Source organism: Cyanistes caeruleus, chromosome 17, assembly GCF_971803275.1.
Source record: "Cyanistes caeruleus chromosome 17, bCyaCae1.hap1.1, whole genome shotgun sequence".
NCBI lineage: Eukaryota > Metazoa > Chordata > Aves > Passeriformes > Paridae > Cyanistes > Cyanistes caeruleus.
The window spans coordinates 2,188,953-2,211,983 of record NC_141717.1 but is presented as its reverse complement, the minus strand read 5'-3'; the positions used below and the strand labels follow the sequence as shown (position 1 = coordinate 2,211,983).

Genomic DNA, 23,031 nt, shown 5'->3' with positions numbered 1-23,031 from the left:
CATCCCATTCCAACCCTCCCTGCCATGGGTGGGGACACTTTGGTTGTTCCAAGCCCCGTCCAGCCTGGCCTTGGACACTTCCAGGGATCCAAGGGCAGCCACAGCTTCTCTGGGCACCCTGTGCCAGGGCCTGCCCACCCTCCCAGGGAACAATTCCTTCCCAATATCCCATCCATCCCTGCCCTCTGGCAGTGGGAAGCCCCCTCTCTCTTATCCTGTCACTCCAGGCTCTTGTTCAAAGTCCTCCAGCTCTTCTGGAGCCCCTTTAGGCCCTGGGAGGGGCTCTGAGGTGTCCCTGGATGAACAACCCCAGCTCTCCCAGTCACTGTTCCATGGACAGGAGCCCCTCACTGAACTGAAACTGTTCCAATATCTGAGCCTGTCCTTCTCCCACCCTGCCTTCCTGCAGGTCTGGCTCAGTTGTGCTGGAGCACGAGATCACCCTGGATGGGACGATTGTGAGCGCAGCCTTTGATGACTCCCTGGAGATGGGAATTGTGGGCACCACGGCAGGGACCCTGTGGTACATCAACTGGGTGGAGAGCACCAGCATCCGACTCATCAGCGGCCACAAGAACAAGGTCAGAGGGGCTGGGCCTGCTTAGAGTTTTGCTGTTGCTTTTCTGCTACAGAAAAAAGGGTTCAAATGGAGAGAAGGTATTTTATGACAACTCGTAGTGCACCTTGCCTGGTCCTACCTTTGGGGTTAGTTTTACTGTGCACAGTGCCTGGTCCTGCCTTTGGAGCTGGGTTTACTTTTTCCCATGATTGATAAGGCTGGAAAAGACCTTTAAGATCATAAAGTTCAAGCACCAACTCAGCACCACCATGACATTCACCATTAAACCATGTCCACAAATGCCACATCCAAACATTTTTAGAACATTCTTAGATGGTGACTCCACCACTGCCCTGGGCAGCCTGTGCCAGTGCTTTGAAACCATTTCTTTGAAGAAATTCTTCCTAATTTTCAATCTAAATCTCTTCTGGTGCAAGTTGAGGACATTTCCTCTTGTCCTGTTAGCCCAAAAGCAAAGCTCTGCACCTTTCTTTATGTTCCCTCTCGTCTGCCATGAGCAGAGTTCTGGGGGATGAAGGGGCAGGGCAGCTGATGTGTTTCCCTGTTTCCCCTTTTCCCTGGAGCAGGTGACTGAGGTGGGCTTTAGTCCTGATGAGAGTCACTGTGCCACGTGTGGGGAGGACGGCAGCGTGAGGATCTGGGCTCTCGGCAGCACAGAGCTGGTGGTGCAGTTCCAGGTGCTCAACCAGGTAAGACTGTGGCACATCAGTCTCTTCCTTGTGGCACAGGGAAGTGTCCCCTGTGTCACCAGGTCTCTGCCAATTTCCTTGCAGAGCTGCCAGTGCCTGGCCTGGAAGCCTCGTCCCGTTGGGGTGTGGCCTTGTCCCGGTGAGAGCCAGCATGTGGTGGCAGGGTACAGTGATGGCACTGTCCGTGTGTTCAGTGTTTCCAGGACAGAGATGGAGCTGAAAATGCACCCCCACGCTGCTGCACTGACAGCAATCACCTACTCCACTGATGGTGAGGCTGCCTGAGGTGACAGTGGGGACATGTGACCTTGGGGAACATGGCTTGGTGTGCCTGGGTTTACCCTGACCTCCAGCTGCTTTGTGTCCTGGCCACCTGGCCAAAACCCCAGGGCCAGGGAGAGCCACAACTTCTCAGTGAGCTCTGGTGACTCTGCCAGCTGAGCATGTGGTGGGTGGGACACGGGAGGTGCGTTGGCTCTGTGATAGCCAAGGGGCTTGGGAGTACAACAAACACCTTTGTTTTATGATCTTCTGTGGCTCTTCTTCAGTGTGGAGGTTCAGTTTGTGTCTCTGAGACATCTCATTGTACCCAGCCCTTGACTGGGATGTTCCCAGCCTTTCACAGTGCTTCAGGACACTGGTATCCCATTGTCTTGGACCTTTCTCCTCTGACCTTTTTCTCCTCCTACAAGAAGTGTCCCAGTCTTTCCTCTGCCAACAGGGGAAATGATCTTATCAGGGGGCAAGGATGGGATAGTGGCTGTCAGCAGCCCTCGCACTGGAATGACCATCCATGTCCTGGCTGACCACAAAGGCTCCCCCATCACCGTTCTCCAGTGCACCAGGAAGCAGGTGAGACCTCAGGAGTGAGTCCAGTCCCCATGCATCACATACACAGCTTTGGGGGGAAGCATGGTCAGCAGTTACTTTGGTGTCCCTTTTCCTCTTTGAAAATCTCTACTCCATCCCCTCCAGCAACTTCTGATCAGTTTTTCCAGGGTTATATTCAGTGGAATAAAGCTCCACATGTTGCAGGTGCAGCCTGAGTGAGGCTGTGCCTGCAGGGGGACCTTTGGTGGCAGTTGTTGTCACCCTGCACATAGGTGTGACGTGAACCTGTGCCACAGGCTCTTGGAGAGCAGCACCCCTCAGGAGCAGCCCAGGCTGTGAGCTTGCAGCCCCTGTGCCCCCCAAAAAGGTTCTTTGGCAGCTTGTACCATTCCTCTGTAGAACTGAGAAGACTTGGCTGTGTAGCAGTGGGATGGTTTGAGTACCTCTGTCCTCTTCATGGAGAGTTTCCTTTGCACAGCAGAATAGGGAATGGTTTACCCTGAGCTTTCAGGCTTTAAGATCATCTACACTGCAAGGCTGTGTTTCCTTGTAGTCTGAGACTGAGGAAACCCTCCTTGATTTGAGATGAAGGATGTTGTTAGGGGACACATGGTATTGGAAGTAACTCTCCTAGGAGTTCTAGGGGATCCAGAGGGTGTCCCAGGAAAGAGAACTGTGTCGTTCAGACCAGGATTTGGGTTGGAAAGGACATTAAAAAGCAGCCATTTCCATTCCATTTTCATTTCACTGCCAGGGGAATGAAACCTCCCGTCACTAGCCCAGGTTGCTCCAAGCCCCATCCAGCCTGGCTTTGGACACTTCCAGGGATAGGGCAGCCACAAACAGAGGTTAATCCTGGCTTTGATCCCCTAAACACAATCCCCATGTTCCCATGAGTTCCTGTCCTGCCTTTCCTTCAAGGCCTCAGTGCCCCAGAATGACAGGGTTGTGTTTCTGCTCCACAGTACCACGACTTTGGGGTGGAAGGAGGGGAGCTCTGGCTGGCTGCCAGCTCCGACCGCCGGGTCAGCGTCTGGGCCTCCGACTGGCTCCAGGACAAGTGTGAGCTCCTCGACTGGCTCAGCTTCCCAGCTCCTGCTGGCCCCGAGGTGAGCGTGGCACCTGCCAGGCCCTGCCTGCTCCTGCTATGAGGCTGGACACCAGCAGAGATGGAGGAGGGAGGCACAGGGCTGTGAGAGAGTATGTGTGCGCTTAGGAAAAGCATCTGTTAGTCCAGTTGACAGACTACCTTGTTAATGTACCTTCTTGGGTGTGGAAAGGAAGTGTAGCAGTGCCAGATTGCCCTGGAGCACTGACTTCTAAGCATGAGGAGCCCTAAACTGCACCTGCAAAGAGCTGTCACCCTGTGCCAGCAAAGGAGAGCCTGGGCAGCAGTGAGCATGGTGTGCAGGAGGGAGAGCTAATTATGAGTGTACTGCTAATTCTGACACCCCCGAGGAGTGTGAATATTCCAAGCCAGGAGCCTGGTGATGGCTTCCCAGAGCCAAGTACTCAGCCCTGTGTGTCCCTGCTGCTTGGCAGAAGCCTTTGGCTCCAGCCCAGGGGTAGGGTTTGGACAGCAGGACACCTGCTAGAAAAGCAGGAGGATGTGTTGGAGAGGCTGGTCCCTGGTCCAGGTGACACTGGCAGGCAGAAAGGAGCTGGGTGTTTTTGGGGGACAAGAGGCAGTGCCTCAGCCTGGGTCCATACAGCAACTGGGTTCTGTCAGTAATTCTTCTGTTTATTTCCAAAATAAATGTATGGATGGATTTCCTCTGGAAAAAAGTTCACTACAGCTCTCCCTACAGTGTGAAGGTTTGATCTTGCATCCACTGTTCAAGATCTGCCTCCTGGGCCCTGTTTTCTTGTGTTAAACTGATCCATAACCAAATCCCAGCTTCAAGCCCATGCAGCAATAATATCTCAGTGGGAATTCAGTCTTTTGGACCCTCATGGGACCTGCTCCTACAACACTAAACTATTTGCTTCAGGTTTCCGTGGCAGGGTGTGGTTGTTCCTTGCTTTTCCAGAGCCTGAGATGGGAATGCAAGAGGGAGGAAGCAGCCTCCACCATACTCATGTCCCACTGTTCAAACACTCACAGCCCTGGTTTCCCTCTGTGCTCTCCTTTTATCTCTCACTGATGGAAGTAAGAGAATCCAGCCTCAGTTTTGTTGCCTTTGGTTTCCCTCACCAGGGTCTCAACAGCCTCCCGCCCAGCCTGGCTGCGTTCTGCCCTTGGGAACACGGTGTCCTGGTCTATGTGGGCTTTGGGCTGCAGAAGGAAGCTTTGTTCTACAGCCTGAGGAAGAAACAGGTACCTGTCCCCTGCCACGGGCAGTGGGGACAGTGTGGGCTGTGCCCTGGGTGTTAACCCTCGGTCACAGGGGTGAGGTGGGCTCAGGCATCTGCTCTGGGAACAGAGTTCCAGTTTGGGAACTCCCAAGTGTGGCCCAGGTGAGCAGCAGAGCCCTGACCCCGCATCCAGGCAGGCAGGCAGGCAGTCCCTGTTCCCACTGGAGGGGAAGGCAGCTGTTTACAGAGCATTAACACTCTCCCCACTGTCTCCTGGATGCCTGGGGCAGCTTTCAGAGCTGTGCAGCCTCAGCCCCTCCCCATGGCCCTCCTCAGGGCTGTGGCTGCACAGCTCTGGGTGCTGCCTTTCCCCCTTTGAGCTGCTGATGTTTCTCTTGGTGGGCTGCAGGTGCTCAGGAAGATACCCCTGCCAGCCTTTGCCACGTCCCTCAGCCTGTCCCCAGCTGCACCTTTCATGGCCATCGGCTTTGGTGGTGAGTGCTGGGGGTGCCTGGGCCCCTCCTTCTTCTGCCAGAGGGGAAACAAGTGTGTCCTTATTCCTCAAGAGACATGTCATCAAACCTGGGAGCTACAGTTCAGGGCAAGGAGAAACCTCCAGGAGACTCCTGGGTCAGAAATGAGATGCACGAGGTCAAACCTGCTTGTCCACAGGCAGGGTTTGTCACTGGAATGATTTCCTGGGGTTCTGGGCAGTCTCCATTTCTGTGGCTGTGTGAGCTGCAGCCTCTGAGGCAGCACAGGAACAGGACCCTGCTCACTCCTGGAGCAGTTTGGATCTGTCCTGTGTCGCTCAGCTCAGTGACTCAACTTGCAGCAGCAGTGGGGAGAGAGCCTGGGGACTGACCTGGAGATGGTGCTTCTGGCTGAGAAAAGACATGGAGAGGGGCTGGGGGTAACTGGAAACAGGCTTCAGGCTGGGAGCAGACATGGGGAGGGTCTGAGGCTGAGGGGGAATGGTGCTTCTGGCTGGAACAAAACATGGAAAGGGAGTGGGAGGTGACCATGAGTGGTGCTTCTGGCAGGGACGGCAGATGGAGAAGGTCTGTGAGTGACAGGGAGGGGTGGTCGTGGCACGGACACGCCTCAGGGAGCGGGTGTGGAGGGTGATGGGGGACCGTCAGAGCGTGCTGGCCCAGCCCTGAGCTGCTCCCTCTCCCCAGACCGGCTGCTGCGGCTGCAGCCCTGCCCCGCCGGGGCCCCGCAGGACTACGCGGGCCATGACGACACCGTGCACTTCTGCTGCTTCGCACCCTCCGGCCGCCGCCTCCTCACGGCCTCCCACAGCGCCGTCCTCGTGTGGGAGCTCACGGGCGCCTGAGCCGGGCTGGCCCCGGACCAGCGACGCTTCTCCAGTGGGGCCCGCCCCACGCCAGGCCCCGGCTCCGGCCGCGAGCAGGCCCAAAACACCGCCCTCACGGCAGCAGCGGCCGGCGGCGGCGGCTGGCCCGCCTGCGGCCCCGCCCGGGCCTGGCATGTGTTTCACGGCCCCGTTCGCCGTTTGTTGCCGTTCAATGTTTTGTTTTTGTTAATAAACCGTGGAAGGACGAACGCTGGCGGTGTCGGTGTGCTGGCCCGGCAGGGGGCGCTGTGCTGCCCGCGCCGCTCCGCCCCGCCGCTCGGTGGTGCGGCCGGAAGTGGGGGGGGGGGCCGGGGAGGCGGCGGCGCCGCCATGAAACGGGACGTGAGGATCCTCCTGCTCGGGGAGGGTGAGGGGCACGGGGGAGCCGCCTCCAGCCCGGGATAGGAGAGGGGGCACGGGGATCCTGGGGGAGAGGGTTCTCCTGCAGGGAAGGGGCGAGGGCGGGCGGGGGCCAGGTGGGTCCCCTGTCACTGGCGGGACTAGGGGAGAGACCGGGCCCGCCGGTGGCCCCCGCGGGTGTCGTTGTCACCGGCTCCGATCTTGCCTCCCACCGGCCGCTGCCCACCTCAAGCTCTGCCGTGCCCGTGCCAATGTCAACGTCCTCCCTTTATTTCCTAGCCCAGGTGGGGAAGACGTCCCTGATCATGGCTCTGGTGGGAGAGGAGTTTCCTGAAGAGGTGAGTGGGGAGGGGTCGCGCACACCGGCAGCCTCAGCCCCTCGCTGGGTGGGACAGCTCTGTCCCCAGGGTCCCCGCTGGAGATCGGGGTGTCTGGGAGGTGCTCACAGTTCCTGGGGCTGTGGAAACAGTGGCTGGTTCAGGTGAGGTCAGTGAGGATCACACGGAGCTCCAGCTGAGGTGGGGTTTTCCTCACTTTGTGCTCTGATTCCGGCTTGGGAGCTGATCCTGACTTGCTGGGGGTCTTTTGGCACCAGCACAGCAAGGCTGGCACCAGCACAGAGCCCTTGGAAGGGTCCAGGCCCCATTCCCTGCCTACTGTACCCTCTGGAGATGGGTTTGGTGCTCTGAACCAGGCCAGCTGTGAATAGCAGCATCCAACCAGCCTGTGCCCCTCGACAGCTTTGTGTCCCAGCATAGTTTGGGTAGGAAAATGGGATTTATCTGTCCAGGCATATTTTCCCTATGCCTCACATGGTTTCTTCTGCTGCCCACAAGCAGCTGGTGCCCTCCATGGTGTTGTGCTGGGCAGCACCAGCTCAGGGGTTTGAGGGGACCAGCCCTGCACCTCTTCCCTGCTCCCAGCCCAGCCTAGACAATCAGCTGAGTGCTGCTCCCAGAGGAGCCCAGGGAGTGCCCAGGGCTTATCTCCACGGGGATCAGAAGCTTTGTGTTCAGGAGGCAGGTGGCAGTTCCACCTCAAGGACATTGCCTGTTCGAGGGCTGGAGTGCAGGGGGCTGTTGGGCCAAGAGTGATCCGTGATCCACAGCTCATCCTGCCCTGGCAGTGGCCACGTTGGGGTCTGAAGTCCCTTGTCACCTTTCCTGCTGGCTGCCTGTGGCTGGATGGGGTGTGCTGGCTTTGCAGGTGCCCCCCCGAGCAGAGGAGATCACGATCCCAGCCGATGTCACCCCTGAGAAGGTCCCCACACATATAGTGGACTACTCAGGTAGGGCCCTGTCCTGCCTGGCTTCTCCCCTTCCCTGCCTGCCTGAGGGGATTGGGAAGGGGTACCTGTGCCTGGACAGGTGGTGATGGCTTCACTCCCCTTCCAGAATCAGAGCAGACAGAGGAGGAGCTGCAGGAGGAGATCGCCAAGGTGAGCAGTGCTGGGCTGGGATGGGGACAGGAGGTTGTGCTCCCCAAGGGACACATGGCTGCTCCCCTCCCCTCCCCATTAGCCACGCAGAGAGGCAGTTGGTTATCCCTGGATTAATGCTCCTGGTTTGTTCAGAGGCTTGTTTAATCCTGCTCTGTCTTGTAAGCTGTTGTGTGTGGCTTGTCCAAGCCCTCCGGGGAGGCTCCAGAAGGCGAGCGGCGGGGGGCAGCTCGCTGCCCACGGGAGGCGGAGGAGGCTGCAGAGCAGATGTTGTGCTCTCAGCCTCGGGAGGTTCCCCACGGATTCAGAAGAGGGAGAAGCAGTTGCTGGGTTTGGGCAAGAGCCCTGCTTCCCTGCATTAGATCCCTGTGGCTGCCTGATGAAGCGGTGGCACACAGGAGTTAATTTGGGGGCTGGAGCCTCTGGCAAGCACTGGGTGGGGAGGGATGAGGGAGCCCTCCGAGCAGCCATGGAGGAATAATTAAGTTGTCTGGCTGGGGTGGACCCAGCTGCTCTTTGCCCTGAGATTAACCTTGACTCTGCAGACGTGAGGACCTTTTAATTATGGATAATAAAATCATATCTCTCACATGAGCAAAGCTATTTAATCCCTGAGCTAATGGCCAAGGAGGTGGGCATGGGGGTCCTGCTCCCTCCACCCAGACAGCAGGACTACACAGAGGCTTTAAATGGCTCCAAGAAATCCTGCCTAAACCCTTGTGTGTCCTCGGATTAGCATTAAACTCTCTCCTGAAAGGACCAGTGATCCCTCCTGTCTGCTTCCGATAAAGCCTCGGTGCTGGCCATGCCTGCACGGGGTCAGGAGGGGAGGAGGGCCAGGACACGGCTGGTGTGGGAGAGGGATCCCACATCCCCTGCAGCCATGGGAGCAGCAGCTCCTGAGGCAGAGGAGCTGTTCCCAGCAGCTCCTGAGGCAGAGGAGCTGTTCCCAGCAGCTCGTGGGCTGGTGCTGAGGGCAGCCCAGTCGGGGGCTGTGTACGTGTCCATGCTCACGTGCGCTCAGCCCGCTGCCTTTCCCTGGCAGCTCAGCCGGCATTCCCTGCTGCCACAAGTGTGGCAGGGACCTCTTCACCACCCTCTCCTGCTTCTCTTGCAGGCCAACGTGGTCTGCATGGTGTATGATGTCACCAAGGAGGCCACCATTGACAAGGTAATGGGTGCCCACCACAGCAGAAGTTGAGCCCCACCCAAGGTTGTTCCCTCACAACAGGACATCAGGCTTGTAGCATCCTGGTGCTGGCATCCAGCATCCCTGGGCCTGCTCTGCCTGCTGGTGTGAAGGAGCAGATGGCTGCAGGGCCCTTTTCCTGCCTGCCTGGGATCTGCCTCTCTCTCCCCAGGCTGTGCTGACAGCCCTTCTCCTCTGCTCACCTTCCAGATTCGCACAAAGTGGATCCCCATGGTGAATGGGGGACTTGAAAAGGGATCCAGGTACCGTGTGGGCTGTGATCTGTGGGTGCAGAATTGGGGGATTCTGGGGGCTGTGGGATGCCCACCACCCTCACCTCCTTCTGAGGGTCCTGAGAGCAAACCAGCTTTGTGGTTTGAACCAGGCCAGGTTGAATGGGGATTGGAGCTGTGGTCTAATGGTGGTGTCCCTGGCAATGACAGGGGGTGGGATGAGATGAACTTTAAGGTCCCTCACAGCCAAAACTATTCCAGGACTGTGTTTTGTGTCCAGACCACTTGGAGCAGAAGCACGTGGGGGCTTTTCTCCCCCAGAGATCCAGCTCTGAGGCAGAGGGTCACTGAGGAGGGATCCTTCTCCCTCCCTGGATCAGACAGGGAGAGGAGGCTGCCAGGGGGATCTGGGAGCACAGAGTCTGTGTGTGGATCTCTTGGGCAGAAGGCTGCTGTGCTGGATTAAAGGCTCCTGAACATATTGTTGCTGGGTGAAAGCATAAGCAGGATCAGGCAGTCTGTTTCTCCAGATGGATGCTTCTGGCTGTGGGAGGCAGGAAAGCTGCTCTGGACCTTGCAGAGGAGAGCTGGGGCCTCCCTGACCTGCCCATGGGAGCGCCGATGGCTGGGACAGTGCTGGGACCAAGAGAGGGGTGGCCTCACTTGTGCTCTGTGTCTTTCCTAGAATCCCCATTATTTTAGTGGGAAACAAGTCTGACCTGCAGATGGGTAGCTCCATGGAGGTCATCCTGCCCATCATGAACCAGTTCTCAGAGATTGAGACCTGCGTGGAGGTGAGGGAGCTGGAGGGGGTGTGCAGAGCCTCCCTGAGGGCTTGGAATGTTGGTGTGGTGGGAGTCAGGGAGCCTCTGTACTCCTGGAGAGCTGCCCTGATGATGTTGCTCTACACAGGTCCCCGTGTCCAGGGGCTGAGAGCCTGTCCTTTGGGCTTTCTGTTCTTTACCCCTTGCAAGGAGCAGCTTTCTGTGTCTGCTCTTTGTGCTCTCTAGTTGGAGCTCCATACAGTCCCTGTTGGTTCTGGGGCTGTTGAATGGGCACAGTAAAGCCAGAGCAAAGCCCAGCAGATTGTCCCTTTTGATTTTTCCTCATGGTGGACAACTGCTCTGGGCCTTGGGGTACAGCTAGAGTAGCTCGAGGAGATTGTATCATGCTCCTCCTGCCCTTTTCATCAGGGCTGTCTCTCCTTCTGAATCCCCAGTGCTCTGCCAAGAACCTCAAAAACATCTCTGAGCTCTTCTACTACGCCCAGAAAGCTGTGCTGCACCCCACTGCCCCACTCTACGACCCTGAGGAGAAGCAGGTGGGTTCCTGGAGGAGTCTTCTTCCTGTCACACTGCTCCAAGCTGGAGTTTTTGGAGTGGAAGTGGAGGGTTTGGGTTGGCACAGACAGGCCAAGGGCTCAGTGCCCATCTCCTGTGCTCAGTACAGCCAGCTGGGCAGACAGACAGACACCTGCAGGGACTTGGGTGTGGTGGGGCACAAGTCCTCATGCTCCAGGCTGTGTGTGGGTTGTGGAGGGAAGGGTCTGGAAGAAAAGTTCCCCATGGATTGTCCTCTCTGACTTTAGATTGGATATTAGGAAAAATTGCTTCATGGTAAGGGTGGTGAGGACTGGCACAGGGGGAGTGCTGGAGTCTCCATCCCTGGAAGGATTTAAAAGTTCTGTGGATGTGGCACTTGGGGCCGTGGGCTAGTGGTGGCCTTGGCAGTGCTGGGGAACAGCTGGACTCAGATCTTGGAGCAGTTTTCCAACCTTAATGGTTCCCACCTCCAAGGTGGCAGTGGTACTGGCCTAGAAGTGCAGGAAGGGAACCCACTGTGTGTGGGGCTGCAGGAGCAAGGGCCAGGCTGTGGCTGCTGCCCTGTGATGCTCACCATGGTTGGTCCTTGCAGCTCAAACCCGCCTGTGCTCGAGCACTGACGCGGATCTTCAACCTCTCGGACCAGGACAACAACCAGATCCTCAGTGACGATGAGCTCAACTACTTCCAGGTAGGGTGGCTGCAGAGCTGAGGAGTTCCCAGTGCCTGGGATTCCCTTTCCAGCAGGGAAATTGCCCCTCTCCTGACACAGCCGTCACATTCCTGTTTGATGTTTCTGTGGCACAGCTGAATGCAGGATGCATCTCTGAGCATGTGGGTTTCTGTCTTCCTAAGCTTGGGCTGAGTTTGCTCTGCCATGGCAAGACCAGGAGGCTCTGGAGATGCTGAGAGTCCTGAATTACTGGGATGCTGATGAACAGGGGTTTGGTCAAGGCCTAAGGCAGAAATCTGTGAGCAGGGTGGATTTTCCCTCCCTGGAACCCCATTCCCTGCCAGGGGAGAGGGAACCTGGTGAGAAAGGATTGTGCTCTCTGAGTGCTTTGCTGACAATGGCCTTCATTCTCTTGGGAGGCAGAAGTCTTGTTTTGGAAACCCCCTGGCTCCCCAGGCCCTGGAGGATGTGAAGATGGTTGTGTGGAAGAACACAACAGACGGGGTGCAGGACAACGGCCTCACCTTGAATGGTAACAGCCCCAGGGCTCCCTGCTCCTTCCCAGGGGCTGGAGGGATATCCCAGGGGGCCCTGTCCTTGACCTGAGCCTCCTGGCTCTCATTCCAAGACTAATTAGTCCCTCTTGTTAAAACTGTGCCTGCTAGATCTCTCTGTCCCAGTAGTCTGTTTTCACAGGGAAAACACGGCTGAGGAGTGGATCCCTGAGCCTGAACTGAGCCCCCTGATCTCTCCTGCAGGCTTCCTCTTCCTCAACACCCTCTTCATCCAGAGGGGCCGGCACGAGACCACCTGGACCATCCTGCGCCGCTTCGGCTACGACGACGAGCTGGAGCTGACAGATGACTACCTGTACCCACAGTGCGTGTCCAGGGCTGGCCAGGGGGTCACATTCCTGTGGGCCATGGCTCAGCATCCCCAGCACCTTGGCTGGATCCTTCCTGCACCCCAGGAGCTGCTGTGGGCCCTTTGGTTCTCAGATTCTCAGTCCTCACCTTCCCCTTGGGCAGGAGCTGACGTGGGGCTGGGGACAAATACAGCAGGCCTTGGGGCTGCTGATTTAGGCAGAAAGTGGGGAATGAAATCCCAGACTTCCCTTGACATCAGCAAGGGGTTCTTGGAGGCTGCTGTGTCCCTGGCTGAGCGAGGCAGAACGGCTCTGTCAGGAGCAGTGAGCTGTCAGCACAGCCCTCGCGGCTGATTGTGCAGCTGCCGTCTCTTCTCTGCTCCCTGCCACTCTGGAGATGGGGAGCTGGCAGGAATGGAAGGGTTTGGTTTGAGAGCTGCCTCCTTCTCTTCCCAGAGAGCAGGCTGCAGGGAGGTGACAGGGACATGCTGGTGGATAGCACCCAGGGCACTGCTGTGCCCTGCTGAGGCCCTGGGCATGAGGCAGAGCAAGGGCACAGCATCTCCTGGGCTGCTTGGGATGTGCCGAGGAAAGGCCACTGTGCACCCCCAGGGGATTCTCCCCAAAAGAAGGGAGCTGTGTCAAGGAATAGCCAGGCCTGGAGGCAACAGCTGACTTTGAGCAGGGAGGGAGTGGGGAGCTGTGTCCTCTGGGTGAGATGTGCTCACACACTGCCCTTAGTTCAGGGCTTGAGGAGGCTCATCTGGGGGTCTGAACTGGAGAATAAGATATGAAAGATATTAAAGATAAAAGGGAGGTTTAGGTTGGGTAGCAGGAAAAATTCCTTTGCTGAAAGGGTGGTCAGGCACTGGCACAGCTGCCCAGGGCAGTGGTGGAGTCCCCCCATCCTTGGAGGGATATAAAGCCATGAAGATGTGGCACTTGGGGTCAGTGGTGGCCTTGATAATGCTGGAACAGTTGGACTCGATCACAAAGGGGTTTTCCAACCTAAATCATTCCATGATTTTCCCGACAGGATCCGCGTGCCTCCCGGCTGCTCCACGGAGCTCAACCACTTGGGGTACCAGTTCCTGCAGAGGCTCTTTGAGAAGCACGACAAGGTGGGCAGCAGTGCAGGGCTCCAGGGGAGGGGCTGCTCTGCTGGGCCTGCACACCTGGGCACAGGTGCTCCCCTGACCACCCCTCTGTGGAGCCCACGGAGCACCAGGGAAGGGCCTTCCTCTGCCACAGCATTCCCTTTGGAGGCTTTGGGAGCAGGAAGTGGCCACAGTGAGCTATAGGTAGTCAGATGGCCTGTCAGGGACATGGGGTTGTGGTCACTACTCTTGACCAAAGGGCAGTTTGGACTTTGAGGGACTGGGTCTGAGTTGACATCAAGCTTGTAGTGCCTGGCTGCAGCAGGGAGGGGGGCAGGGAAGTGGGCACAGCTGCTGGCCAGCAGCCATGGACCAAACATCAGCATCTGCCAGCCTGGTGGAGGGCTGCCAGGCTGGAGAGAGGGAGAGAAAGCATAACATTTGTGCCAAACTCAGGCTCTTGGAGAGTGGAAGAAGGGGATGTATTGGATGCACCTGCTCAGACTGGCTATTCAGATGTTGATGTGCATCTGGGGTATGGCAGCTCTGACAACAGGGAGTGGCTCAGGAAAGGCAGCAGAGAGTGGACACACATCCCTGTGTGTCCAGGTCAGCTCTGTGGCCATGGGGAGTGGCAGAACTGTATGGATGCACATCCCTGGGTGCCCAGGTGCCTGTAGGTCCCCTTCAGGCACAGCAGCCTGAGTGCTGAGTTGGCCTCTGTCAGGCCAGGCTGGGCTGATGCAGGCTGCTGTGGGACAGGTGGCTCCAGGAATTCCAGGAACAGCAGCTCAGGGCTGTGGGGTGGGCATGGACAGGTCGTGCCTGGTTGCAGCTGCAGTTCCAAAGCATGTTTGCTGTTGTGCAGTGCTGGCACTCCCTGAGGCACTGGCTCTGTGAGCTCGCCCAGCTCCAGCCTCGCTGCGATCGATCGGTTCCTGCCGTTCATAGCATCCCTGTGATGTTCCACAGCAGGGAGGTGGCAGGGCCCACCTGCCTCCCTGGTGACTCCCTGTGTTTTGGCAGGACCAGGACGGAGCCCTGTCGCACACAGAGCTGCAGAACTTCTTCAGCGTGTTCCCCCGCGTGCCCTGGGGCCCCGAGCTCTACAACACGGTATGCACCACTGATAAAGGCCTGCTTTCCCTGCATGGATTCCTCTGCCAGTGGACGTAAGCTCAGTCCCTCTCCCTGGCCCTCAGTCACATCACCCAGCCCTTGCTAACCATCCTGGCATGCTCTGTCTCTCCAGGCTCGTGGCTTACCTGGATGTACGGCACTGCCTGGAGTGCCTGGGCTACTTGGGCTACCCCATCATCTCAGAGCAGGACTCCCAGACCCAAGCCCTCACAGGTACAGCCATGCCCTCCCCTTCTGTCACAAATTAGGTCCCTCCTGGCTCTCACCACCCTCTCTCCTGCCAGTGACCCGGGAGAAGAGGATTGACCTGGAGAAAGGGCAGACCCAGAGGAATGTCTTCCTGTGCAAGGTGCTGGGAGCGCGGGGCGCAGGCAAGTCCGCCTTCCTGCAGGCCTTCCTCGGCAGGAGCCTGGCGGTGAGTGGCTGCTCCCTAGCTGGCCACACTCCCAGGGCGGAGCAGGAGGCACAGCTGGGGGTCCTGGAGCCATCTGTCCCCTGCTGGCACCTCCCTGCCTGTGGCCAGGCCCGCCTGCTTCATGCCCTTCACACACCTCCCCGTGTGCTGGCTTTGGTGTCCTTAATCCTGGCCAAGGCAGTGGGCCTGCTCCCTCTGCTTGTCCCAAGGGCCTGTGCCTTTTCCCGGTCTGGCCACAGCAATGCTGACTTTGCTGCCTGTTAGGAGCAGCCCCACATCTCACAACAGGGCCTGGCTGCCCCTCAGGTGGCTGTCAGGCCAGGGGGGCTGGGGCACTGTCCCTCACCCAGCACATCTCCACTGCCTGAGACAGCATTTCCCTTGGTGACAGGCCCAGAGGGAGAACCCAGGACAGCCATCTCTCTACACCATCAACACAGTGCAGGTCAATGGCCAGGAGAAGTACCTCATAGTAAGTCTGGGACAGCAGGGAATTGTGCAGTGTCTGGCCCTTTTGGGGCTGTATCCCCATATCCTGGCCCAGGGGGCTGGGCTGTGGCTGGGCTGTGGCTGTGGCTGTGCTGTGGCTGTGGCTGGGCTGTGGCTGTGGCTGTGCTGTGGCTGGGCTGTGGCTGTGCTGTGGCTGGGCTGTGGCTGTGCTGTGGCTGGGCTGTGGCTGTGCTGTGGCTGTGGCTGTGCTGTGGCTGTGCTGTGGCTGTGCTGTGGCTGTGCTGTGGCTGTGGCTGTGCTGTGGCTGTGCTGTGGCTGTGGCTGTGGCTGTGCTGTGGCTGTGGCTGTGGCTGTGCTGTGGCTGTGGCTGTGGCTGTGCTGTGGCTGTGCTGTGGCTGTGCTGTGGCTGTGGCTGTGCTGTGGCTGTGCTGTGGCTGTGCTGTGGCTGTGGCTGTGCTGTGGCTGTGGCTGTGGCTGTGCTGTGGCTGTGCTGTGGCTGTGGCTGTGCTGTGGCTGTGCTGTGGCTGTGGCTGGGCTGTGGCTGTGCTGTGGCTGTGCTGTGGCTGTGCTGTGGCTGTGCTGTGGCTGTGCTGTGGCTGTGGCAGGGCTGTGGCTGTGCTGTGGCTGTGCTGTGGCTGTGCTGTGGCTGTGGCTGGGCTGTGGCTGTGCTGTGGCTGTGCTGTGGCTGTGCTGTGGCTGTGGCTGGGCTGTGGCTGTGCTGTGGCTGTGGCTGGGCTGTGCTGTGGCTGTGGCAGGGCTGTGGCTGTGGCTGTGCTGTGGCTGTGGCTGTGCTGTGGCTGTGCTGTGGCTGTGCCTGTGGCTGTGCTGTGGCTGTGGCTGGGCTGTGGCTGTGCTGTGGCTGTGCTGTGGCTGGGCTGTGGCTGTGCTGTGGCTGGGCTGTGGCTGTGCTGTGGCTGTGGCAGGGCTGTGGCTGTGGCTGTGCTGTGGCTGTGGCTGTGCTGTGGCTGGGCTGTGGCTGTGCTGTGGCTGTGCTGTGGCTGTGCTGTGGCTGTGCTGTGGCTGTGGCTGTGCTGTGCTGTGGCTGTGCTGTGGCTGTGCTGTGGCTGTGCTGTGGCTGTGGCTGTGGCTGTGGCTGTGCTGTGGCTGTGCTGTGGCTGGGCTGTGCTGTGGCTGTGGCAGGGCTGTGGCTGTGGCTGTGCTGTGGCTGTGCTGTGGCTGTGCTGTGGCTGGGCTGTGCTGTGGCTGTGGCAGGGCTGTGGCTGTGGCTGTGCTGTGGCTGTGGCTGTGCTGTGGCTGGGCTGTGCTGTGGCTGTGGCAGGGCTGTGGCTGTGGCTGTGCTGTGGCTGTGCTGTGGCTGTGCTGTGGCTGGGCTGTGGCTGTGCTGTGGCTGTGCTGTGGCTGTGCTGTGGCTGTGGCTGTGCTGTGACTGTGGCTGGGCTGTGGCTGTGCTGTGGCTGTGCTGTGGCAGGGCTGTGGCTGTGCTGTGGCTGTGCTGTGGCTGTGGCTGTGCTGTGGCTGTGCTGTGGCTGTGGCTGTGGCTGTGCTGTGGCTGTGCTGTGGCTGTGCTGTGGCTGTGCTGTGGCTGTGACTGTGGCTGGGCTGTGGCTGTGCTGTGGCTGTGCTGTGGCTGTGCTGTGGCTGTGCTGTGGCTGTGCTGTGGCTGTGCTGTGGCTGTGGCTGTGCTGTGGCTGTGGCTGTGGCTGTGGCTGTGCTGTGGCTGTGCTGTGGCTGGGCTGTGCTGTGGCTGTGGCAGGGCTGTGGCTGTGCTGTGGCTGTGCTGTGGCTGGGCTGTGCTGTGGCTGTGCTGTGGCTGTGCTGTGGCTGTGCTGTGGCTGTGGCTGTGCTGTGGCTGTGCTGTGGCTGTGCTGTGGCTGTGCTGTGGCTGTGCTGTGGCTGTGCTGTGGCTGTGGCTGTGCTGTGGCTGTGCTGTGGCTGTGCTGTGGCTGTGGCTGTGCTGTGGCTGTGCTGTGGCTGGGCTGTGGCTGTGCTGTGGCTGTGGCTGTGCTGTGGCTGTGCTGTGGCTGTGCTGTGGCTGTGCTGTGGCTGTGCTGTGGCTGTGGCTGTGCTGTGGCTGTGCTGTGGCTGTGCTGTGGCTGTGCTGTGGCTGTGGCTGGGCTGTGGCTGTGCTGTGGCTGTGCTGTGGCAGGGCTGTGGCTGTGCTGGCACATGTGAGGTGTGAGGAGCAGCCCTGGGACACGGCTGTGCCACCATCCCTGTCCCCTGTGCTGCAGCTGTATGAGGTCAGCGCTGACACGACGTTCACGAAGCCGTCGGACGCGGCCTGCGACGTCGCCTGCTTCATCTACAGCCTGAGCGACCCCAAATCCTTCAGCTACTGTGCCAGCATCTATAAGGTAGCTGGCAGGGATCCTGGGGACTTTACAGGGGGTCCTGGGTGACCACAGGGGTCCTGGTTGACTTCACCAGGGGCATGGGGGACATCAGCCTTCATGGCAGCCCTGTCTCTCCCAGGGGTTGGTCCTTAACCCCTCTCGCTGGTGTTTCTCTGTCTCTGCAGCAACACTACCTGGACAGCCAGATCCCCTGTGTCTTTGTGGCCTCCAAGACAGACCTGCCAGAAGCCAGCCAGCAGCCAGGGCTCTTCCCAGCTGAGTTCTGCTACAAGCACTGCCTCCCTCCACCCTTCCTCTTCTCCTGCCACAGCCAGGGACCACCCAGCACCGCTGTCTACACCAAACTGGCCACTGCTGCCACCTTCCCGTTAGTATCCTTGCCATGGAGGGGCTCTGCTGGAAGCACAGCCTGGGGAGGGGGCTGTGTCCCAGCCCTGCCTCTGCCACATTGCTTTTGCTCTGGTTTCTCTGCAGCTTTTGGTGTCATGTAGGGCATGCAGTAACAGGACAAGGGGGGATGGCCTTAAGCTGAGGGAGGACAGGATTAGATGGGATATTGGGAAGGAATTGTTCCCTGGGAGGGTGGGCAGGCCCTGGCACAGGGTGCCCAGAGAAGCTGTGGCTGCCCCTGGATCCCTGGAAGTGCCCAAGGCCAGGCTGGATGGGGCTTGGAGCAGCCTGGGATAGTGAAAGGTGTCCCTGCCATGGCAGGGGGGTGGGATGAGATGAGCTTTAAGATTCCTTTCCACTCAAACCATTCCAGCATTCTGTGATCTGCTTATACAAATAATTGAAACAGAAAAGCCATTTCTTCCTCTAATTGCAGAGGGGGGAGGTTTTCTTCTGCCTGTGTGTATGTCTCTGGCAGATTGAGTAGATAGATCCTGCCACAGGAGTGTTTATTTTTGAAGCCTAGGATAAAAAACGCTGAAGAGGAGTAGCCAGCTTAGTTTGCCAAGGCCCACGGGGGGGGTGGCAGCTATTTTCTCCCGATGAGATGGATCAGACTGAAAAAGAGGTCAGTGAAGCGAGACCTCTGTCACACAGCTTCCCTTTGGGAGGAGCTGCACCCCAGAGGGGCTGGCAACGGGGCAGGACAGCAGCAGGCTGGTCACGGGAGGTGAGGGGAGCTGTGGGAAGGGAGGAGGATCCCTGTGAGTGGAATCACCCCAGGGCTGGGAAGGGCGAGTGCAGCTCCAGGGGCCGAGAACGTGTGGGAGCGTTGGAAGGCAGGATGGGATTACTAGTGAGTAGTTTTCCCTCCAGCTTCTTTTCAATAAACAACTTTATTTTTAGAGCTGACGCTTTTTTTTTTTTTTTTCTCCTCTTCTGCAGTATTAAAATTTAAATATTCTTAATATATCTTAGGGTATGTGGTATAAATAAATAACAGCGTAATGGAGGGCCGGGGATTGGCTGTGTTCCCCCAATGTAGTGGGGAATGAATTATGGATGGAGGGAGAGAGAGGAGAGGAGCACATCAGTGTAGGACAGCACGTGTTTGGGAAGGGAATGTGTACGCTGGGGCAGCACTGGGCGCTGTCCCTCGCTGCCCTTTGGTCCCTGTCACCGGTGTCCCCATGGTGGCATCCAGGCTCTCCGTGCACTGGCAGTTGGAAAGGCAGCTTGACCTAGAAAGGCAGATACCTGTCTAATTATTTAGGTGTTGGAGAGCTGTTTCCAGGGCAGGGGAGGGGACGGCCACATCCGTCCCACAGCCCTCCCTTGGCTTGACGGTGATGCCGGGTGACGAGTGCTCCGCTTGCAGGGACGGGGAATCTCTCAGATTCTCACTGGGCTGTTCCTCCCAGTGCTGGGCTCACCCCCTGGCACTCCCCAGCCTCGCAGTGTGGGGTAGGAGCAGCGGGACAGCCACACTCACCGGCCTCTCCTGTGTTTCCTTGCAGCCACCTGAACGCCGTGGAGCTGGGAGTCGCGTCCTTCTGGCTGCGGGTGGCGCTGGGGGCGGCGGTGACGGCGCTGGTGGGCTTCACCCTGTACCGCCTGCTGGCCAAGAACAAATGAGAGCCACTCGCCACCCCCTCCCCCCGTGACAGCAGCTCCCCGTCCCCAGCGACGCCCAGGGAGGGGCCCCGCCTCAAGCCGGCCCCTGGTAGGAAATTCTCCTTTGCCCCAGCCTGGATTGCAGGAGCAGTGAAGCCAGACCTCCCAGCACCAGCAGGATCCATCCCTGGCCCCGGCCAGCCTCACCCCGTGGCCTCCTAACCCCAGGCAGCTCTGCCAGGAGGGCTCTGCCTCACCAGCAGCTGGAGGATCACCCTCATCTTTTATTCTGTTCGATTTTTTTAACGCTTGTTTTTAAGCTCAAACATGAGTGTTTCGGTGTCTGTTGGACTGGGCACATCCCCTCCCCAGAGGGCTGTGCTGGTGCCCTCAATTCTGGAGGGCGCAACGCTCCCGGAGCCTCTGGGAGCTCCAGCAGCAGCTGAGCTGTCAAATGAGCTCGTGGCTGCAGCTCCCTGGGGCACATCTCCATCTCCTGTCCCGGTTTCCCTCAGCCAGCGCTGGGAAAAGCAGCTGGGGAGGGAGGGCCAGGCACTGACACCCCCCAGCCTCAGTGTTTGGGGTCAGGCCTGGCCCCTCTTGCTGGGACACAGTGGCTGCTGTCCTGGGCTGAGGTGGGACAGTGACAACCAGGGTTTGTCCTGAGCTCCTCCCTGTTGCTGTGAGTCCTGCAGCGTACCAGGCTCAGGGTCCCCCTGCCCTCTTTTCCTGCCTCCTGCGTGGCCCCTCCCCATTCCTGGCCACCAGTATTCATGGCCACCAGTTCTGCAGGGTTCTGGGAGCCCTGGCAAATACTGGGAGGGTGTTGGATGCCCCCTGTGTGTCCAGTCATTCCCTGGCAGTGCCATCACTGAGCTGGTGCCACGCTGTGCCCTGGGTCCTGCTGTCCCCTCTGTGGGGCTCTATCCCACAGAGGCTGGGGAGGCTCTGGGCATTGCATCTCCTGGCACCACTGGAAGCTCCTTTCTGTCCTGTCTCCTGTCCCCTGCCCACCCCTGAGCTGGTTTCACATGCTGGGAGTGAGCTCAACACCCACTGGGGCCAAAACCCCCTGGTGTCCCTGTCTGTGAGTCCCAAAGAGCAGCAGCAGTGCCCATCCCTGGGTTCCTGTCCCCCAGGGGGAGCCTGGATCTGCCCCTGGCTGTGCCACCAGCCTGGCCTTCCCCAGCACGCTCAGGGTCAGTCTGCAGGCAGCTGTGGGGGCAGCTCCTAAGTAGCACCCAGAGCTGCTTTTTCTGTGTTTTGTCTATTTAAATGTTTTATCGTGGCCAGAGCCAGCCAGGGGGTGCAGAAATCTCTGGGCAGTACCAGTGTCTCTCCCAGGGTGGTGTCCCCGTTCCCCTGCTGTGCTGGAGCTGCTCTGCCAGTCGGGCACCCCCTCACTGCTGGCCCCGGTCCCTGGCACTGCCAGGGCCACGTCCCTCGTGTTTCACGTCCCTCTCTGTGCCCACCGTGCGTGGCTCTGCCAGCCAGGCCCGTGCCTGGTGTCTCCCTGCTCCACATCTGCTGGAGCTGTAAGGTTTTAGGTTTGTTCTCTACAGCAAAATAAATTTTTACACACCTTGCGCTTGCACACCTTGTCCTGTGTCAGCTGAGGAGCAGGACCCTCGTCCCTGGGGCTGCAGTGGGAGCTGGGCTGCCCTGCTTGGGGTGGTCACAGGGCAGGAGCAGAGCCTGGTGTGCTGGGACGAGCTGTGGGGCTGGCCAGGGCTCCTGGGTGCATGGGGACACAGATCCTTGTGCAACAAGTGCCAGCCAGGGAAGGAGGTGATGGATCCCATGGTTCTCTGCCTGGGAATCCATGGAAAGTGGGAGATTTTGGCTGCCTTGGGAGCTGTGGATCTCTGTGCCAATCCCCGTTTGGGGCTCCCCACTCCCCTGCAGACACTTTCCCCCTGCACCCGCAGCTCCCAGGGCTGTGCCACCTCCCCTCCCTGCTCCCGTTTTCCCCTGGCAGCTTTTCCCTCCGCTATTTCTGTCTCGGCAGCCACGGGCACCGGGCACAGGGAATGTGGGTGCACACCAAGGATCTTCCAGAGCCTGTGCACTGACACTGGACGGGGTCAGACTGCTCCCACATGTGAGGGGATCCCTCTGGGCTGTGGGGGGAGAGGAGACCCTTCCCACACGCTCAGCCAGGGGCCAGGGATGCTGGGGGACACAGCTGGTGCTGCCAGGCCAGCAGAGGAGGTGATTTTCCAAGGCGGACGGGACACGCGGTGCTCCCTTGTGACTCCGAACCGGGCTGGATCCCACGGGAGCTGCGGGCCCACGTGCCCGGTGTGTATTAATAGCGCTGGTGTGCAGGACATGGACACTGTGCTGGGACAGACACGGGCCTGGGGCAGGGGACACGAGTGGCAGGGCCATGGGAGCCCAGCCATGGCCACACACGGTCCCCAGGGAAGGAGCAGGGAAGGGCTGGGGAGACCAGAGCTCCCTGGGCAGCCGCAGTGGGGCCGAGCCGTGGCTCTGGGAAGTGAGGACAGCACCAGGGATGGTCCTGGGGACATCCCTGCCCTGCCTGGGGATCCAGGGGAGCTTGGCCTGGGTGACCCTGGGCATGTCACACAAAGGCACCAGTTCCAGGGACCCAGTGCCAGGCTGTCCCACCAGCCTGGGGCAGGGGACAGCAATGGAGGCTCTGTGGCCCCAGTGCCATGGGGGATGTACCCAGACTGTGCTGGCCTGTGTGTGCAGGGTCAGAATGGAGGGAATGTTTGCAGTCACCCGTGCCAGATTCAGCAGGTACTTGGTGCTGGCATGCAGGTGTCTGTTCTGGGATGCTGGTGTCCATTCTCGGATGCAGGTGTCCATTCTGGGATGCTGGTGTCCATTCTGGGATGCAGGTGTCTGTTCTGGGATGCAGGTGTCCATTCTGGGATGCTGGTGTCCATTCTGGGATGCAGGTGTCCATTCTGGGATGCAGGTGTCCATTCTGGGATGCAGGTACTGAACCAGGATATGGATTCCTCTAGCAGGGTGCAGCTGCAAAACCATGCACCAGGATGTGGGTACTGGAGTACCTGTACCTGTGCTGGGATGCAGCACTGGAAATGGAATACAAATTCCCACTCCAAGTATTTCATATTCCATTCCTGTACTGGGACGCAGGGATCACACCAGGATCCAGGTCCCATTCCAGGATGTGAGTATCAGGGCTGGGACATGGGGAGTGGGATACAGGTATCCACACCAGGATGCACAGAGCTGTTCTGGAATGCAGGTACTGGGCCAGGATGTGGGTACCAGTGCTGGGATGTAGATACCACACTGGGATGCAGGTATCATGCCAGGATGTAGTTACCATATTGGGATGTGGGTACCAGTACTGGGTTGCCCACAGCTGGACCAGAATGCAGGTTCCCGTACCGGGATGCAGGTTCCCGTACCGGGATGCAGGTTCCCATACCGGGATGGAGGTTCCCATACCGGGATGCAGGTTCCCGTACCGGGATGGAGGTTCCCGTACCGGGATGGAGGTTCCCGTACCGGGATGGAGGTTCCCGTACCGGGATGCAGGTTCCCGTACCGGGATGCCCACAGCCGTACCGGGATGCCGGCACCATCCCATGCTGGGAGCGCCGAGTGCCGGTTCCCTGCCCGTTCCCTGGGCCGTGTCCCGGTGCCGGCGGGGCGGGGCGGGGCGGGTCCCGGTTCCCCGCGCGGCGGCGGCGGCGGGGGGGGTGCGGGGAGGGGGGGGCGCTGCGCCGCGCTCTGCGGCGGGGGCGGCTCCGCTCGGCTCCGCTCCCGC

At 59.3% G+C, this 23,031-nt stretch overlaps 2 protein-coding genes across 7 annotated transcripts in view; both read left to right on the top strand.

Moving 5' to 3' along the window:
- WDR90 (WD repeat domain 90) overlaps positions 1-5,964 on the top strand; it is a 31,914-nt gene extending 25,950 nt beyond the window's left edge. For all 4 annotated transcript variants that reach the window (XR_015277304.1, XM_086854116.1, XM_086854113.1 and 1 more), the window contains 8 exons: positions 410-581; positions 1,147-1,269; positions 1,354-1,540; positions 1,991-2,121; positions 3,066-3,209; positions 4,298-4,417; positions 4,805-4,889; positions 5,577-5,964. Coding sequence is in view for 3 of the 4 variants with exons in the window: in XM_086854116.1 (XP_086710242.1) it covers positions 410-581; positions 1,147-1,269; positions 1,354-1,540; positions 1,991-2,121; positions 3,066-3,209; positions 4,298-4,417; positions 4,805-4,889; positions 5,577-5,734 (1,120 nt within the window). In the remaining variant the exon portion in view is untranslated. The remainder of the gene's footprint in view (positions 1-409; positions 582-1,146; positions 1,270-1,353; positions 1,541-1,990; positions 2,122-3,065; positions 3,210-4,297; positions 4,418-4,804; positions 4,890-5,576) is intronic.
- A 50-nt stretch (positions 5,965-6,014) lies between these two features.
- On the top strand, positions 6,015-20,850 carry RHOT2 (ras homolog family member T2). Of its 3 annotated transcripts, none has more exons than XR_015277305.1 (19): positions 6,015-6,122; positions 6,400-6,453; positions 7,322-7,403; positions 7,510-7,553; positions 8,671-8,724; positions 8,953-9,005; positions 9,661-9,769; positions 10,195-10,296; positions 10,890-10,988; positions 11,394-11,502; positions 11,729-11,849; positions 12,872-12,956; positions 13,959-14,104; positions 14,185-14,285; positions 14,357-14,487; positions 14,879-15,725; positions 17,045-17,252; positions 17,417-17,619; positions 19,160-20,850. XR_015277305.1 is itself a non-coding variant. In XM_086854125.1 (19 exons), exons 2-19 carry the CDS (start codon positions 6,421-6,423, stop codon positions 19,275-19,277), a joined length of 1,794 nt encoding a protein of 597 aa, XP_086710251.1. In that variant the 5' UTR covers positions 6,015-6,122; positions 6,400-6,420; the 3' UTR covers positions 19,278-20,850. The 3 variants fall into 3 exon arrangements, 2 of the variants coding, with proteins under 2 accessions (XP_086710251.1, XP_086710249.1); XM_086854125.1 differs by having other exon boundaries at positions 14,879-14,959; positions 17,130-17,252; XM_086854123.1 differs by having other exon boundaries at positions 6,031-6,122; positions 6,395-6,453; positions 14,879-14,959; positions 17,130-17,252.
- Positions 20,851-23,031: the final 2,181 nt, after the last annotated feature.

What these genes read in the sequence shown, in the direction of transcription:
- RHOT2 (XM_086854123.1), top strand. Translation starts at nt 6,086, where the DNA reads ATGAAACGGGACGTGAGGATCCTCCTGCTCGGGGAGG. An exon ending in CAACGGCCTCACCTTGAATG is followed by an intron (nt 11,503 to 11,728) that starts GTAACAGCCCCA and finishes TCTCTCCTGCAG; the next exon opens with GCTTCCTCTTCCTCAACACC. An exon ending in TCTTTGAGAAGCACGACAAG is followed by an intron (nt 12,957 to 13,958) that starts GTGGGCAGCAGT and finishes GTGTTTTGGCAG; the next exon opens with GACCAGGACGGAGCCCTGTC.